We start from the raw sequence: 18,941 nt of genomic DNA, 5'->3' as shown, positions 1-18,941 counted from the left end.
AATGCAATCCCTATGAAATTATCACTGACATTTTTTACGGAATCAGAGCAAAAAATCTTAAAATTTGTATGGAGATACAAAAGGCCCTGAATAGCCAAAGCAGTCTTGAGGGAAAAAAATGCAGCTGGAGGAATCAGACTCCCTGACTTCAGACTATACTACAAAGCTACAGTAATCAAGGCAGTATCGTACTGTCACAAAAACAAAGTTAGATCAATGGAACAAGATAGAAAGCCCAGAGATAAACCCATGCTCCTATGGTCAACTAATCTATGACAAATGAGGCAAGGATATACAATGGAGAAAAGACAGTGTCTTCAATAAGTGCTGCTGAGAAAACTGGACAGCTAATGTAAAAGAATGAAATTAGATCACTCCCTAACACCATACACAAAAATAAACTCAAAATGGATTAAAGACCTAAATGTGTGGGCAGAGACTATAAAACTCTTAGAGGAAAACATAGGAAGAACATTCTTTGACATAAATCACAGCAAGATCTTTTTTGACCCACCTCCTAAAGTAATGGAAATAAAAACAAAAATAAACAACTGGGACCTAATGAAACTTCAAAGGTTTTGCACCACAAAGGAAACCATAAACAAGACGAAAAGACAACCCCGAGAATTGGAGAAAATATTTGTAAATGGATCAACAGACAAAGAATTGATCTCCAAAATATATAAACAGCTTATGCAGCTCAACATGAAGTAAACAAATAACCCAATCCAAAAATGGGCAGGAGACCTAAATAGACATTTCTCCAAAGAAGACATACAGATCGCCAAGAAGCACATGAAAAGCTGCTCAACATGACTAATTATTAGAGAAATGCAAATCAAAACTGCAATTAAGTATCACCTAACACCAGTTAGAATAGGCATCATCAAAAAATCTACAAACAACAAATGGTGGAGAGGGTGTGGAGAAAAGGGAACCCTCTTGCACTGTTTATGGGAATGTAAACTGATAACAGCCACTATGGAGAACAGTATGGAGGTTCCTTAAAAAACTAAAAATAGAATTACCATATGATCCAGCCATCCCACTACTGGGCATATACCCAGAGAAGACCATAATTCAAAAAGACCCATGCACCCCAGTGTTCATTGCAGCACTGTTTACAATTGCCAGGTCATGGAAGCAAACTAAATGCCCATCGACAGAAAAATGGATAAAGAAGATGTGGTACATATATACAATGGAATATTACTCAGCCATAAAAAGGAACGATATTGGGTCATTTGTTGAGACGTGGTTGGATCTAGAGACTGTCATACAGAGTGAAGTAAGTCAGAAAGAGCAAAAGCAATGTCGTATATTAATGCATATATGTGGAACCTAGAAAAATGGTACAGATTAACTGGTTTGGAGGGCAGAAATTGAGACACAGATGTAGAGAACAAACGTATGGACACCAAGGTGGGGAAAGCGGTGCTGGGGTGGGGTTGGTGGTGTGATGAATTGGGCAATTGGGATTGAAATATATACACTGATGTGTATAAAATTGATGACTAATAAGAATCTGCTGTATAAAAAAATAAATAAAATTCAAAAATTAAAAAAAATTAAAACAAAAATAAAAGAGAATAAATATTACCAGACTGAATAAAATATAATAGTCAATTATATGATACAACCAAGAAATGAATATTTACTGGAAAATTATAGAAAGTTTGAAAGTAAAGGGATGGGAAATGATACACATTGTAAATACTATCCTAAAGAAATCCAGCAAATACAGCCAAAGGAGAAGCTAGGGAGAAATGTTTTAGTAGAAATAGAGAAATACCTTATAACAATAAAATGTCCAGTTAGGACAACATAACGATGCTAAATCTGTTTTCATTTAAAACATAGCTTTAAAATAAATAATTGACATTATAAGAAGAAATAGACAAATCTAAAATAGTCTTTGGAGACTTAATATACCTCTCTCAGTAATTTATAGAATAAGGAGACATAATATCAAGCAAAAATATAGAGAATATGAAGAATATCACTAACAAATCTGATCTAATTGGTGTATATGGAACGTTGCACTCAGTGGCATTCTTTTAAACACATGGATAACATTTATAGAATTCCATCATACACTGGGCCAATGATGTAAATACCATTTTAAGTTCTTTGTAAAAGAACAATGATATTGACACCAAAGAAAGTAGAAGGAAGGAAGAATGAAATTTAGGAGGAGAAATAAATGAAAGAGAAAACAACTAAAATAAAGAGTTCATTTTTGGAAAAGACTAAAAATGATATGCTCTCTTTGAGAATGATTAAGAATAAAGAACTCTATATCAGAAATAAAAATAAGGACCATCACTAGAGACTCTTAAATATAAGGGGGATTTTAAAATAACTTTACACCAACAAATTTGAAAATACAGCTTTAAATGTAAAATTATTGAAAAGTAGAATTACCAAACTGACAAAGGAAGAAATAGAAAATCTAAGTGGTTGGATTTCTTTATTACATGATTTGAATGCTTTTTAATATTTTGGTTTTGTTATTATGTAATTTGGGTTGTTATTAAAATCTTCAGAGAAAAAAATTCTATGCTCAGATGGCTTCACTAGGAAATTTTACCATAAATTTAAGGAGGAAGTATTTCTAATGTTCAAAAATCTTCCACAGAAAAGAAGAAGTGGTAATGACTTCCAGCTCATCACAACCTTGATATAAAAGTCTGAAAAGGACATTACAAGAAAGAAAAATTATAGACCAACTTCTCTCATGGGACATAGGTGCAAAATTCCCGAGAAAACAATCAAATCCAGAATTACATAAAATGATATATGATATATCGTAATCAAATTGATTGTATTTCAGGAATGTAATGTTGATACAACTTGCAAAAACAATCAGTGTTAAAATGATGCCTGAGACTTGTTTCAAAATAATCTTGCGAGAGGTAGAGAGTGGGAGTATAAATAAAACAAAAATGGTTGGAAATTGATAATTGTTGTAGCTGGGCAGTAAATATATTTGTGTATATTCAAAGTTTTCTATAAAGGAAATAAAAATAAATCCATGTAATTCATCACATTTACAGAACAAAGGAGAAAATTATGTATTCATTTCAATAGAAGCAAAATATCACTTGAAATAATTTGACGTAATTGAAGATCAAAAGCTCTTAGCAGGTAGGAATAGAAGAAAACCTTCTTAATTTAATAAAGGGTAGTTTCAAAAGCCTCAATGGGGAAATGTTGAAAGCTTGCCTTCTGAGACTAGAAACAAAAAAAAAGATTGCCACTATCACCAGTTCTATTTAATATTGTATTGTAGAGTATAAGCTAGAGTTTTTCATTCTTCTCTCTATTGACATTTTGAACCAGATAATTTTTTGTTATGGGAGTCTGTTCTTTGCATTACAGAATGTTTAGTAGCATCCTGGGTACCTATCCAATAGAGACCAGTAGATGCGAGTAGCATCCCACCCTCCAGTTGAAATAGATGCTTTCAGGTTTAGAGAGGAAAAAATAAAACTGTTGTTATTTGAAGAAGATAAGACTGAATGTGTATAAAATCCTAAAGTATATCCTAGGAAGAAAAACATGAATCCCAACCCTTATATCATATTATAGTCCAAAGTTAACTCACTAGACCTAATATTGATTGACTTAAATGTAAAACTTAGACTATAAATCTTGCAGAAGAAAATCATGGTCACATTGAGTTAGGCAAAGGTTTCTTAGATGGAACACCAAATACTCAAACTATGAAAGAAAAAGAATGGAGAAATTTGACTTTATCAAATAAAAAATGTTTTGGCTTCAAAATACATTTTCAAGAAAATGAAAAGGTAAGCCAAAGAGTGGGAGAATTTACTAAACCTATATCTGTTAAACGGTTATATTTAGAATATATAAAGAACACATCAAACTCAATAATAAGACAAACAGCCTGATTTTAAAATAAGCAAAAGATCTGAAAAGATACTTCCATTAAGAAAGTATGAAAATGGCTAAAAAGCACATACGAAGATTCTCAACATCATCTGTCATCAGGGAAATGCAAATGAAAACAACAGTTAGACACCACTACCTCCCCATTAGAATGACTAAAATTAAAAAGGCTTGACAATACTGAGGGTCAGTTGTTCTGTGGATTAACTGGAACCCTCAGACACTGCTGGTGGACATGCAGAATAGGACAGACTCTTTGGGAAACAGCTTGGCACATCTCATAAAAACCTACCATAATATTAACCCCACCAAAGTATGCAGAAATTCTATTCCCCCAAGTATTCACTTTGAAGAAAAATGTATACACAAATGACTATAGCAGCTTATTTCATAGTAGCCCTAAACTGGAAATAATGCAAATGCTTATCAACAGGTGAGGGAATAAACAAATAGTGGCATGTCCATTGCTCTGTGGTACACTAGAATGTAAGTCAGTGGCTAAAAGGAGCACGTTATTGATATATGTAACAACATGGATGACTCTCAAAAGCATTACACTAAGGGAAAGAGGCCAGACAAAAAGGTTATATGCTGTATGAATCAATTATTATGAAGTCCCAGAGAAGACAGCCCTACAGAGCCAAAAAGCAGATCAGTGGTTGCCAGAAGGTAGGGATGGAGTGAGGCAACGGCCTACAAAGGGGAATGAGGGGAATTTCTGTGATGATAATCATGATCTTAGTGGTTTTACAGCACTGCATACATTTGTCAAAATTCATTGAATTGTAAAATTAAAATTGGTAAAATTTATTGTATGTAAATTGTACTCTAAATACAACTAATTAAAAAAGAGAGATGGAAGAATCTTTATATATTGATGTGGAGAGACCACCAAGATATATTAGTAAATGAAAAACAGTACAGAAAATTTTCATAGCATGCTACCTTTGGTGGTAAACATTAGTATCATGTATATTATATAATGTATAAATTTTTTTCCCACCACACCTCTTATCAAATTTTCTCTTTCTCAGAATCTTCTTTCATTGACATTTTCTTTTCCATTTCTGTTTCCTGGTCTCCTTCCTCACTCCTTGCCCTTCAGTCAGGCCATTTTTATCCACTCTCTTCCAGAGTTAAGGTCAAATTAGCTGACTGGACCTTAAAATCACAATATGCTCTTTTGGCCATTTCTCCTATCATCTTCAGCTCCAACAAGAAGCCCCATCTGATTACACTCTTGCAAAATGATTTTCCATGGTGCTTCCACAGCCTATAAGATTGTTTCCAAACTCCTTAGCATGGGCTAAAAGGCCTGTTTAAAAGAAACAGGTACAGACTTAGCTTATAGCATCACTCCCCTTCTTACCTTCCATATAGCTAGTGTTTTAGTTACATAAAATCACATCACTCTTCTTCAGACACTCTGTGCTTTATGACCTCATTATCTTGCAAATATATCGACTTACCCCCTTCCATCATCTCCCTTCTTTCTTTTCTTCATCTGGCAAACTCAAACTCCAGTGGGACAAACCAGATCATATGTCACGTCTTCTGTGAAAAAAAACTTTTTTTAAATCTTTCTCTTCTGTGGTTTACTACTCCTGGAAAATATTTTGCCTTTATGAAAACTGACATATGATTGTTATTTTCTGGAGAGACAAACATGCTAGATTGGGATAAAGAAGACATAGAAATGACCCAGGTGGCCTCCACTAGCAGATGTGTCTCTGTGTACAGATACCTTTAAGTATCTACAATGACACAAATGGGATCCATTATGATTCAGTGCTCTCGCCTACATTGTTTTCACTCATCACTGTGTGACATATCTTCCAGTGTGAGATCTATGTGCCACCTTTAATGGTTGCATAGTATTCTGTTTTACGTATCATTTCTTTAATGTCCTGTGGATGCATGTTTAAGTCACTTCCAGTTGCTTTGCATTACCATAAATAACGTAATGAGCATTCCACTGTGCTTTGAAAAATGTCTTGACAAATGTCCCTGATCATTGGATCATAATTATCTGTGTGCCTGTTTTTCTCACCAGACTATTATTAGTTCCCTGAGGGCAAAAATCATTATTTCTTTTGGAATCTCCAGAACCTTACAGAGTGCCAGTAGGAGCTTAATATATATTGTTGAAAGAAAGAAGGAATAAATGAATGGATGTTTATATAGTTGGGCGTACATGTGTGTTATCACACGTCTTCTGTTCTTACTCAGCTTTTCATTGGCCCTGAGCCTGATATCTCTCAGGCATTATACCACCCCCTACTTGTTTCTAATACAGATGTCATTACCACTGACATAAATTCAATATGTTGCTTTCAGAATTACAATTTTGCCAAACCATGACTCCCCCATAGATTTTGGTGGCCTCTGGAATAGATTTTGTAAATTACAGAGAAAAAAAAAAGACATATACTTGATACTCTTTGCCCTACCCCAAGCAAAGATGAGTTATTAAAACTGAAATTGTCAATTACAAGAAAAAACACATAGTATGTATGTTGCATACTATTTACAGCTGTTGTCTGTTGTGGGTTCTTTGGAGCACCATTTGCTGCTACAACTGAATGGTCCCGTAAGTTTAACTCACCAATGCGACTGCAAAATTGCCTTAAATCACGGAGAGGAAGGAGGAAAATCAACTAGAAATGGCTAAAATTCTGCTTATACTAATTTCTTCATGAGAGTCCACAGTTTTCCCTGTTTGCTTCTTCAGGATGCTCAGAACAGCCTGGCAGCTTTTGTGGTGTATTATAGTCTAGCAGATTATCACCCTGACTCTCCAAAGGGAAGAAACATCATTGACATTTCTTTGCAAGAGCTGCATTCGGCTTATTGACTAACACACTGCATTGCACTGGTTACCAGGCAATGGGACTCAAATGGCCCAGACAATGAGAGTGTTCAGTTGGTGTTGAAATTTTACACGAGCTTAAGCTACTTTTTTTTTTTAATTTCTTCTTGCTGGGCTGGGAGCACTTACTATTGTTGTTCAATATGCTGTAAATGAACATAGTTCAAAAACCACAAAGAGAGTGATATGGAATTATAGAACTGAAAATAGGCCACTGATTGGGTACAAATTCGTCAAGCCTCTTTATTACTCAACAAGCTTTTTATTGGCGTGCCAATACAGCTTGCTTTGGAAGGAGTGAAAAGTAATTGTGAGCAAATGATATAGTGGGAAAGTTGACCTTCAACTAACTTCAACTGTGCTCAGCTAGCTAACTGTATACCACCCCCGCCAATACTTAGTAAGTTCCAGTTAGCAAATCACTAGGCTTACATGCAGAATATCCAACCCAATACTCACTTGAGAAACTTAACATAATTCATCTCAGATAGAACATGGTGGGGCTGGAATTTGAACTCTGGAAATATGGCTCTAAAAGTTGTGCTCTGCTTTATAACTCCACCACTGTCTGTGGTTAAACAAATGTGCTATCTTCATAAATGTCAGAATTTTTCTGAAGCACAGTCTTTGGCATGTCTTTCTCCTGTTGAAAAGCCATCATTTACTTTCTATTTCTTAAAGTAGACATTCTCAACTGTTGTTTTCTGGGACACACATAACAAATATTCTTACTACAACTCTCTGCCATTCTTTTCTCCCCAGTCCAGAAAGCACACTTGGATGCATATTATTCAAAGTAACCTTTTTTTTATTTTTTTACACCTTTATTAGAGTATAATTGCTTTACAATGGTGTGTTAGTTTCTGCTTTATAACAAAGTGAATCAGTTATACATATACATATGTTCCCATATCTCTTCCCTCTTGCGTCGCCTTCCCTCCCACCCTCCCTATCCCACCCCTCCAGGCGGTCACCGAGCACCAAGCTGATCTCCCTGTGCTATGCGGCTGCTTCCCACTAGCTATCTATTTTACATTTGGTAGTGTATATATGTCCATGCCACTCTCACTTTGTCACAGCTTACCCTTCCCCCTCCCCATATCCTCAAGTCCATTCTCTAGTAGGTCTGTGTCTTTCTAACTGTCTTACCCCTAGGTTCTTCATGACATTTTTTTTCTTAAATTCCATATGTATGTGTTAGCATAAGGTATTTGTCTTTCTCTTTCTGACTGACTTCACTCTGTATGACAGACTCTAGGTCTATCCACCTCATTACAAATAGCTCAATGGCTGTGTAATATTCCATTGTATATATGTGCCACATCTTTATCCATTCATCCGATGATGGACACTTAGGTTGTTTCCATCTCTGGGCTATTGTAAGTAGAGCTGCAGTGAACATTTTGGTACATGACTCTTTTTGAATTATGGTTTTCTCACGGTATGTGCCCAGTAGTGGGATTGCTGGGTCATATGGTAGTTCTATTTGTAGTTTTTTAAGGAACCTTCATACTGTTCTCCGCAGTGGCTGTATCAATTTACATTCCCACCAACAGTGCAAGAGGCTTCCCTTCTCTCCACACCCTCTCCAGCATTTACTGTTTCTAGATTTTTTGATGATGGCCATTCTTACTGGTGTCAGATGATATCTCATTGTAGTTTTGATTTGCATTTCTCTAATGATTAATGAAGTTGAGCATTCTTTCATGTGTTTGTTGGCAGTCTGTATATCTTCTTTGGAGAAATGTCTATTTAGGTCTTCTGCCCATTTTTGGATTGGGTTGTTTGTTTTTTTGTTATTGAGCTGCATGAGCTGCTTATAAATTTTGGAGATTAATCCTTTGTCAGTTGCTTCACTTGCAAATATTTTCTCCCATTCTGAGGGTTGTCTTTTGGTCTTGTTTATGGTTTCCTTTGCTGTGCAAAAGCTTTGAAGTTTCATTAGGTCCCATTTGTTTATTTTTGTTTTTATTTCCATTTCTCTAGGAGGTGGGTCAAAAAGGATCTTGCTGTGATTTATGTCATAGAGTGTTCTGCCTATGTTTTCCTCTAAGAGTTTGATAGTTTCTGGCCTTACATTTAGGTCTTTAATCCATTTTGAGCTTATTTTTGTGTATGGTGTTAGGGAGTGATCTAATCTCATACTTTTACATGTACCTGTCCAGTTTTCCCAGCACCACTTATTGAAGAGGCTGTCCTTTCTCCACTGTACATTCCTGCCTCCTTTATCAAAGATAAGGTGACCATATGTGCGTGGGTTTATCTCCAGGCTTTCTATCCTGTTCCATTGATCTATCTTTCTGTTTCTGTGCCAGTACCATACTGTCTTGATTACTGTAGTTTTGTAGTATAGTCTGAAGTCAAGGAGCCTGATTCCTCCAGCTCAGCTTTTCGTTCTCAAGATTGCTTTGGCTATTCAGGGTCTTTTGTGTTTCCATACAAATTGTGAAATATTTTGTTCTAGTTCTGTGAAAAATGCCAGTGGTAGTTTGATAGGGATTGCATTGAATCTGTAGATTGCTTTGGGTAGTAGAGTCATTTTCACAATGTTGATTCTTCCAGTCCAAGAACATAGTATATCTCTCCATCTGTTTGTATCATCTTTAATTTCTTTAATGAGTGACTTATAGATTTCTGCATACAGGTCTTTTGCCTCCTTAGGTAGGTTTATTCCTAGGTATTTTATTCTTTTTGTTACCGTGGTAAATGAGAGTGTTTCCTTAATTTCTCTTTCATATTTTTCATCATTAGTGTATAGGAATGCAAGAGATTTCTGTGCATTAATTTTGTATCCTGCTGCTTTACCAAATTCATTGATTAACTCTAGTAGTTTTCTGGTAGCATCTTTAGGATTCTCTATGTATAGTATCATGTTATCTGCAAACAATGACAGCTTTACTTCTTCTTTTCTGATTTGGATTCCTAAAACTTCCAAAACTATGTTGAATAAGAGTGGTGATAGTGGGCAACCTTGTCTTGTTCCTGATCTTAGTGGAAATGCCTTCAGTTTTTCACCATTGAGGACGATGTTGGCTGTGGTTTGTCATATATGGCCTTTATTATTTTGAGGAAAGTTCTGTTCCCTCTATGCCTACTTTCTGCAGGGTTTTTATCATAAATGGGTGTTGAGTTTTGTCAAAAGCTTTCTCTGCATCTAATGAGATGATCATATGGTTTTTCTTCTTCAGTTTGTTAATATGGTTTATCACGTTGATTGATTTGCGTATATTGAAGAATCCTTGCATTCCTGGAATAAACCCCACTTGATCATGGTGTATGATCTGTTTAATGTGCTGTTGGATTTTGTTTGCTAGTATTTTGTTGAGGATTTTTGCATCTATGTTCATCAGTGATATTGGCATGTAGTTTTCTTTCTTTGTGACATCCTTGTCTGGTTTTGGTATCAAGGTGATGGTGGCCTCGTAGAAGGAATTTGGGAGTGTTCCTCCCTCTGCTATATTTTGCAAGAGTTTGAGAAGGATAGGTGTCATCTCTTCTCTAAATGTTTGATAGAATTCGCCTGTGAAGCCATTTGGTCCTGGGCTTTTGTTTGTTGGAAGATTTTTAATCACAGTTTCAATTTCAGTGCTTGTGATTGGTCAGTTCATATTTTCTATTTCTTCCTGATTCAGTCTTGGCAGGTTGTGCATTTCTAAGAATTTGTCCATTTCTTCCAGGTTGTCCATTTTATTGGCATAGAGTTGCTTGTACTAATCTCTCATGATCTTTTGTATTTCTGCAGTGTCAGTTGTTACTTCTCCTTTTTCATTTCTAATTCTATTGATTTGAGTCTTCTCCCTTTTTTTTTTTGATCTGGCTAATGGTTTATAAATTTTGTTTATCTTCTCAAAGAACCAGCTTTTAATTTTATTGATCTTTGCTATCGTTTCCTTCATTTCTTTTTCATTTATTTCTGATCTGATTTTTATGATTTCTTTCCTTCTGCTAACTTTGGCGTTTTTTTTCTTCTTTCTCTAATTGCTTTAGATGCAAGGTTAGGTTGTTTATTCGAGATGTTTCCTGTTTCTTAATGTAGGATGGTATTGCTATAAACTTACCTCTTAGAACTGCTTTTGCTGCATCCCATAGATTTTGGGTCATCGTGTCTCCATTGTCATTTGTTTCGAGGTATTTTTTTATTTCCTCTTTGATTTCTTCAGTGATCACTTCGTTATTAAGTAGTGTATTGTTTAGCCTCCATGTGTTTGTATTTTTTATAGATCTTTTCCTGTAATTGATATCTAGTCTCATAGCGTTGTGGTCAGAAAAGATACTTGAAACAATTTCAATTCTCTTAAATTTACCAAGGCTTGACTTGTGACCCAAGATATGATCTATCCTGGAGAATGTTCCATGAGCACTTGAGAAAAATGTGTAGTCTGTTGTTTTTGGAGGGAATGTTCTATAAATATCAATTAAGTCTGTCTTGTTTAATGTATCATTTAAAGCTTGTGTTTCCTTATTTATTTTCATTTTGGATGATCTGTCCATTGGTGAAAGTGGAGTGTTAAAGTCCCCTACTATGAATGTGTTACTGTCGATTTCCACTTTTATGGCTGTTAGTATTTGCCTTATGTATTGAGGTGCTCCTATGTTGGGTGCATAAATATTTGCAGTTGTTATATCTTCTTCTTGGATTGATCCCTTGATCATTATATAGTGTCCTTCTTTGTCTCTTCTAATAGTCTTTATTTTAAAGTCTATTTTGTCTGATATTAGAATTGCTACTCCAGCTTTCTTTTGGTTTCCATTTGCATGAAATATCTTTTTCCATACCCTTACTTTCAGTCTGTGTGTGTCTCTACGTCTGAAGTGGGTCTCTTGTAGACAGCAAATATATGGATCTTGTTTTTGTATCCATTCAGCCAATCTGTGTCTTTTGGTGGGAGCATTTAGTCCATTTACATTTAAGGTAATTATCGATATGTATGTTCCTATTCCCATTTTCTTAATTGTTTTGGGTTCGTTATTGTAGGTCTTTTCCTTGTCTTGTGCTTCTTGCCTAGAGAAGTTCCTTTAGCATTTGTTTTAAAGCTGGTTTGGTGGTGCTGAACTCTCTCAGCTTTTGCTTGTCTATAAAGGTTTTAATTTCTCCATCAAATCTGAATGAGATCCTTGCTGGGTAGAGTAATCTTGGTTGCAGGTTTTTCTCCTTCATCACTTTAAATATGTCCTGCCACTCCCTTCTGGCTTGCAGAGTGTCTGCTGAAAGATCAGCTGTTAACCTTATGGGGATTCCCTTGTGTGTCATTTGTTGTTTTTCCCTTGTTGCTTTTAATATGTTTTCTTTGTATTTAATTTTTGACAGTTTGATTAATATGTGTCTTGGTGTATTTCTCCTTGGATTTATCCTGTATGGGACTCTCTGTGCTTCCTGGACTTGATTAACTCTTTCCTTTCCCATATTAGGGAAGTTTTCAACTATAATCTCTTCAAATATGTTCTCAGTCCCTTTCTTTTTCTTTTCTTCTTCTGGAACCCCTATAATTCGAATGTTGGTGCATTTAATGTTGTCCCAGAGGTCTCTGAGACTGTCCTCAGTTCTTTTCATTCTTTTTTCTTTATTCTGCTCTGCAGTAGTTATTTCCACTATTTTATCTTCTAGGTCACTTATCTGTTCTTCTGCCTCAGTTATTCTTCTGTTGATCCCATCTAGAGTATTTTTAGTTTCATTTATTGTGTTGTTCATCGTTGTTTGTTTCATCTTTAGTTCTTCTAGGTCCTTGTTAAATGTTTCTTGCATTTTTCCATTCTATTTCCAAGATTTTGGATCATCTTTACTATCATTATTCTGAATTCTTTTTCAGGTAGACTGCCTATTTCCTCTTCATTTGTTAGGTCTGGTGGGTTTTTATCTTGCTTCTTCATCTGCTGTGTGTTTTTCTGTCTTCTCATTTTGCTTATCTTACTGTGTTTGGGGTCTCCTTTTTGCAGGCTGCAGGTTCGTAGTTCCCGTTGTTTTTGGTGTCTGTCCCCAGTGGCTAAAGTTGTTTCAGTGGGTTGTGTAGGCTTCCTGGTGCAGGGGACTAGTGCCTGTGTTCTGGTGGATGAGGCTGGATCTTGTCTTTCTGGTGGGCAGGTCCACGTCTGGTGGTGTGTTTTGGGGTGTCTGTGGACTTACGATTTTAGGCCGCCTTTCTGCTAATGGGTGGGGTTGTGTTCCTGTCTTGCTAGTTGTTTGGCATAGGATGTCCAGCACTGTAGCTTGCTGGTCGTTGAGTGAAGCTGGGTGCTGGTGTTGAGATGGAGGTCTCTGGGAGATTTTCGCCATTTGATATTATGTGGAGCTGGGAGGTCTCTTGTGGACCAGTGTCCTGAAGTTGGCTCTCCCACCTCAGAGGCACAGCACTGACTCCTGACTGCAGCACCAAGAGCCTTTCATCCACACGGCTCAGAATAAAAGGGAGAAAAAGTAGAAAGAAAGAAGTAGTAGAAGTAGAAAGAAAAAGAAAGGAAGGAAGGAAGGAGGGAGGGAGGAAGGAAGGAAGGAGGGAAGGAAGGAAAAAAAGAAAGAAGATAAAGTAAAATAAAAGAAGATGAAATATAATAAAGTTATCAAAATAAAAAAATAATTATTAAGAAAAAAATTAAAAACAAAATGAAACAAAAAAACGGACGGATAGAACCCTAGGACAAATGGTGGAAGCAAAGCTATACAGCATAAATCTTGCTCTCAAAGTCCACCTCCTCAATTTGGGATGATTCGTTCTCTATTCAGGTATTCCATAGACATCAAGTTGGTTGTGGAGCTTTATTCCGTTGCTTCTGAGGCTGCTGGGAGAGATTTCCCTTTCTCTTCTTTGTTCTCACAGGTCCCAGGGGCTCAGCTTTGGATTGGGCCCCGCCTCTGCGTGTAGGTTGCCGGAGGGCGTCTGTTCTTCCCTCATACATGACGGGGTTAAAGGAGCCGCTGATTCGGGGGCTCTGGCTCACTCAGGGCGGCAGGAGGAAGGGGCACGGAGGGCGGGTTAATCCTGCGGCGGCAGAGGCTGGCCTGACGTTGCACCAGCCTGAGGCACGCTGTGCGTTCTCCCAGGGGAGTTGTCCCTGGATCCCGGGACCCTGGCAGTGGCGGGCGGCACAGGCTCCCCGGAAGCGGGGTGTAGATAGTGACCTGTGTTCGCACACAGGCTTCTTGGTGGCGGCAGCAGCAGCCTTAGCGTCTCATGCCCGTCTCTGGGGTCCGCGCTTTTAGCCGCGGCTCACGCCCGTCTCTGGAGCTCCTTTAAGCAGCGCTCTTAATCCCCTCTCCTCGCGCATCAGAAAAGAAAGAGGGGAGAAAAAGTCTCTTGCCTTTTCGGCAGCTCCAGACTTTTCCCCAGACTCCCTCCCGGCTAGCCGTGGCGCACTAACCCCCTGCAGGCTGTGTTGATGCTGCCAACTCCAGTCCTTTCCCAGCGCTCCGACCAATGCCGGAGCCTCAGCTCCCAGCCCCTCCCGCCCCGGCGGTTGAGCCGACAAGCCTCTCGGGCTGGTGAGTGCCGGTCGGCCCTTGTCCTCTGTGCGGGAATCTCTCCGCTTTGCCCTCCGCACCCCTGTTGCTGTGCTCTCTTCCACGGCTTCGAAGCTTACCCCCTCCACCACCCGCAGTTTCCGCCCGCGAAGGGGCTTCCTAGTGTGTGGAAACCTTTCCTCCTTCACAGCTCCCTCCCACTGGTGCGGGTCCCGTCCCTATTCTTTTGTGTCTATTATTTTTTTCTTTTGCCCTATCCAGGTACGTCGGGGATTTCTTGCCTTTTGGGAGGTCTGAGGTCTTCTGCCAGTGTTCAGTAGGTGTTCTGTAGGAGTTGTTCCATGTGTAGATGTATTTCTGGTGTATCTGTGGGGAGGAAGGAGATCTCCATGCTTTATTCTTCTGCCATCTTCCCAGAAGCCTCCAAAGTAACCTTATTTTAAGGATGACTTTAAATCTGCTCTTATATAAGGTAAACTAGAGTCTAACAAGATATAACAGAAACATGATTACATTTGCCCAGTCAAATAGTGGTTTATTGGTCTCAAACATCCAGAAGCATTGAAGAAGCTAGTGAAGGTGCAAGGTAGCTGCTTAAGGGATTTTTCAAGAACTAGGCTCTTTCTACCTTTATGGTAACATCTTATCATGTGACTTTGATTCTCAAGTTGGCTTCTTCACCTGAAAGTATCAGATCTATGTTCACGGAAGGAACGAGAGACAAAGTTAAGGGATAAGGTACAAAAACCAAGAAGGCATTTGCCAGGTGAAACAGTGCCCTTTAGTCAGTTTTCCAGAAAGACCGACCCCAGGTTGCCATTTACATCTCATTGGTCTCAACCCTGTCACATGGTCACTCCTACCTACAAGAGGATCCATGAAGCTGGGTGTTTTGATCTGGCCATTTTTTAAACCCCCCAAAATCAGGGGTCTGGTAGTAGGAAATAAGGGGAGAAAAGCTATTGGGCGGTAGCCAGCATTTTGTGTCATATGTGTATGTGTGTGTATATACAGGTATATATGTATGTATATTTATAAAGTATATGTATACATATATAGTGTAGTGTATATGTGTGTGTATGTATATATATGTGTGTGTGTGTGTGTGTGTGTGTATATATATATATATATATATATATATATATATATATAAAACAAGCATTTACCCTTTTATTACTAACCAGTGATTCTTCAGTAGATCTCATCACATATCATAGCGTATCAGGGAGACACTGACTCCATGGTTGAGAACTTCTTATCTACAGAATAAAGTCCAAATCCCTAAACAAAATATATGAGGAAGGATCTTAACAGTTTGACACCAAACTCCTTTTCTAAATTCACAAGCTACTATCTCTAGTCCTTTGCTTCAGCCATTCACAACTTTTCTTTATTCTTGAATGCACCAGTTTTTCTCCTCTGTGTTCTTTGCCATGTATCTTTTTCTTTGCTTAGAAGACCCCTTCTCACCTTCTTTCTCTAGTTAGCTGATACTTATCCTTCAGGACCCAGTCTAAATAACATCACATCACTGGAAATGTCCTTCCCTCTCTGACTCAGATCTATTTTTGGTGCTTTATGTACACCTCCACTAGCTCACTTGTCATTATTTGCTTGCATGTTTGTCACTACCGACAAATGCTTTGGCCTCTTACAAAACAAGAACTATAATATATTCAACTTTTTCTACCCAATGCCTCCTGCAGTTTCTGGAATATGTTCAAAATACCTGCTTAAGCAAAAACATAACTGAATATTATCCACAATATATAAAGGATCTACAAAGAGAAATAACATGCTCTTACCATAGTCAGTAAAAATGCACCAATATATGCCCCTTAAACCTGCATCTCATTGGCTGTTGACAGAGGGTTTTTTGTTTGTTTTAATTGATGATAATAGTAATATAATTAGGGAATTAATAGTTTATTTCTCTGTATCTTCCATTACTTGTTATTTAGCTGTAATTGAGAGTTACTCAGTTTTGTCTGTCTTTGTACAGAATTTGAGACACAGTTTATTCCCTCAAAAAGATTACTGCTTAAGGGAAAAAAGCCATATTTAACTCATGATTTGAATGATCAGGAAGAAAATGACTGATTTAACTTTTAGTCTGTTTAGTGGCTAAGGTATTTATACTTGGCAAATATTTAGTTCTCATCATTAGAATGGGTTTAGGAGCAATAAAGAATTGGGTGAGGATACAGAAGGAAGAGTCAAAAAACCCACACAAAATTAAACAACGGGTTAGAGCAGACACGGTGAATTGCTTGTATGATACCACATGTTCCCCACTTGTTCCTCAAGTGTATGGGGACAGACATCACCAATCAATCAAAAGACATTTACCACCTGAACCCAGATGTGGCCTAAGAATACGTTTCAACACTACGATACTCCATGTGTCTTCTGTCAGCAAAGAAATGATAAGTCTCTCTTTCATCAATGCATTCTTCATAAGATCTATTCATGTCAATACACTCCCTGTGATTGGCAGAGAGTGTGTTCCTGATTTCTTCTGCAAAGTGAAGGAAGTATTGCAACTCCAAGATTAAGCTTCCAGGTGCTTCCCTCTTTTGTGAAATCTCTCCAGGATTGGCTTCAGTGTCATAAAGTCAGTCATAAATTTCCCAATTCAGTTTCTGTACTTGACTCCTATTTCTACTGGGGAATGTGAGGCACCATCCTAACCACAGACTTTATAATTGAGAAGGGAGAGAGCTAACAGGTACACACTGAACAGCAAGCAATATGCCAAGTTCTTTATAATCACATCCTTTAGTTTTTAGAACAGCTGCAGGAGGTCAGTATTATTGGCCTCATTTTACAGATGAGAAAGCAGCCTTGGAGAAATTAAGTCATTTGGCTGAGGTCTTACAATTGGTAAATGATGAAGATAAGATTCAATCTCAGATCTGGGACACCCAGCATCATGCTGTTGGACTCTGAAGAGTAAATTATTTCTTTGGTGGTCTTGCCAAAATCTGATTCTTGGTTGGTTTTGATGCCACTAAGTACTTATGCTTTGGATAACAGCCTTGAGCTTTAACTTTATACTCTCTTGAGTCTTGCAGACCATAGAGGCAGATGGAAAATGGATACATGTACATTAGATGTGTATTAGAAACAGTCAACCTGTTTCAGGCTTCATGCCAGTCACGTGTAATACTGGCTTCCTGGAGATTATCTGGGTGGAAATGAAAAGTGTACTTACGTTAATTTTCTTGTGTCTCTTTTTCTGCAGGGCAGCGCCCATACCAGGTGATTACTGCTCGAGTTCACCCAGGAGAGAGCAATGCCAGCTGGGTGATGAAGGGGACCTTGGAGTTCCTGGTCAGCAGTGACCCTGTGGCTAGGCTCTTGAGGGAAAACTTCATTTTCAAGATCATCCCCATGCTCAACCCAGATGGTGTCATCAATGGCAAGTATGTCAGGCACCTGGCTCAACCTAGTCCGCATTTATGTTACCATGGTAACATGTTGTTGTTTTGCTCAATGGGCTTGACTGGAGAGGTCTTGGTACTCTGGCAGGAATAACTTCTCTTGGGTTCTGTTACCTGGTACAAATAACAGGGTAATCTCCATATACATTAATGTCAATCTCATAGTTCCTTTGAATAGAAAGGTATAGACTCATTGGCAATAACAGAGGAATCCATAGAAATAATCTCATCTAACACTCCTTTTAAAAAGGAGGGAATTGGTGTCCACAATAATCAAATGACTCCCCCAGTTACTTGGTTAGGACAAAGTCAGGGCTCAAATTGTGATTTTCTTGAAGTTAAGACCAGTGCTTCACAAAAATAAACTCAAAATGGATTAAAGACCTAAATGTAAGACCAGACACTATAAAACTCTTAGGGGAAAACATAGGAACAACACTCTTTGACATAAATCACAGCAAGATCTTTTTTGACCCACCTCCTAGAGTAATGGAAATAAAAACAAAAATAAACAAATGGGACCTAATGAAGCTTAAAAGCTTTTGCAGAGCAAAAGAAAACATAAAGAAGATGAAAAGACAACCCTCAAAATGGGAGAAAATATTTGCAAATGAAGCAACTGACAAAGGATTAATCTCCAAAATTTACAAGCAGCTCATGCAGCTCAGTATCAAAAAAACAAACAACCCAATACAAAAATGGGCAGAAGAACTAAATAGACATTTCTCCAAAGAAGACATACAGATGGCCAAGAAGCACTTGAAAAGCTGCTCAACATTACTAATTATTAGAGAAATGCAAATCAAAACTACAATGAGCTATCACTTCACACCGGTTAGAATGGGCCTCATCAGAAAATCTACAAACAACAAATGCTGGAGAGGGTGTGGAGAAAAGGAAACCCTCTTGCACTGTTGGTGGGAATGTAAATTGATACAGCCACTACGGAGACCAGTATGGATGTTCCTTAAAAAACTAAAAATAGAATTACCATATGACCCAACAATCCCACTACTGGGCATATACCCAGAGAAAACCATAAGTCAAAATGACACATGAACCTCAATGTTCAATGCAGCACTATTTACAATAGCCAGGTCATGGAAGCAACCTAAATGCCCATTGACAGACGAATGGGTAAAGAAGATGTGGTACATATATACAATGGAGTATTACTCAGCCATAAAATGGAACGAAATTGGGTCATTTGTAGAGACGTGGGTGGACCTAGAGACTGTCATACAGAGTGAAGTAAGTCAAAGAG

At 37.8% G+C, this 18,941-nt stretch overlaps 1 protein-coding gene across 1 annotated transcript in view; it reads left to right on the top strand.

Moving 5' to 3' along the window:
- The window catches only part of AGBL1 (AGBL carboxypeptidase 1), a gene marked incomplete at its 5' end in the record, with an annotated part of 707,101 nt that overhangs the window by 251,592 nt on the left and 436,568 nt on the right, over nucleotides 1–18,941 (top strand). Inside the window, one exon of the mRNA XM_060002674.1 lies at nucleotides 17,479–17,659. Within this exon, the coding sequence (XP_059858657.1) occupies nucleotides 17,479–17,659 (181 nt within the window). The remainder of the gene's footprint in view (nucleotides 1–17,478; nucleotides 17,660–18,941) is intronic.

The sequence above is a fragment of the Delphinus delphis genome, chromosome 2 (assembly GCF_949987515.2).
Source record: "Delphinus delphis chromosome 2, mDelDel1.2, whole genome shotgun sequence".
Classification (NCBI taxonomy): domain Eukaryota; kingdom Metazoa; phylum Chordata; class Mammalia; order Artiodactyla; family Delphinidae; genus Delphinus; species Delphinus delphis.
The sequence above is the reverse complement of the archived record's forward strand: the minus strand, read 5'-3'. Positions and strand labels throughout refer to the sequence as shown.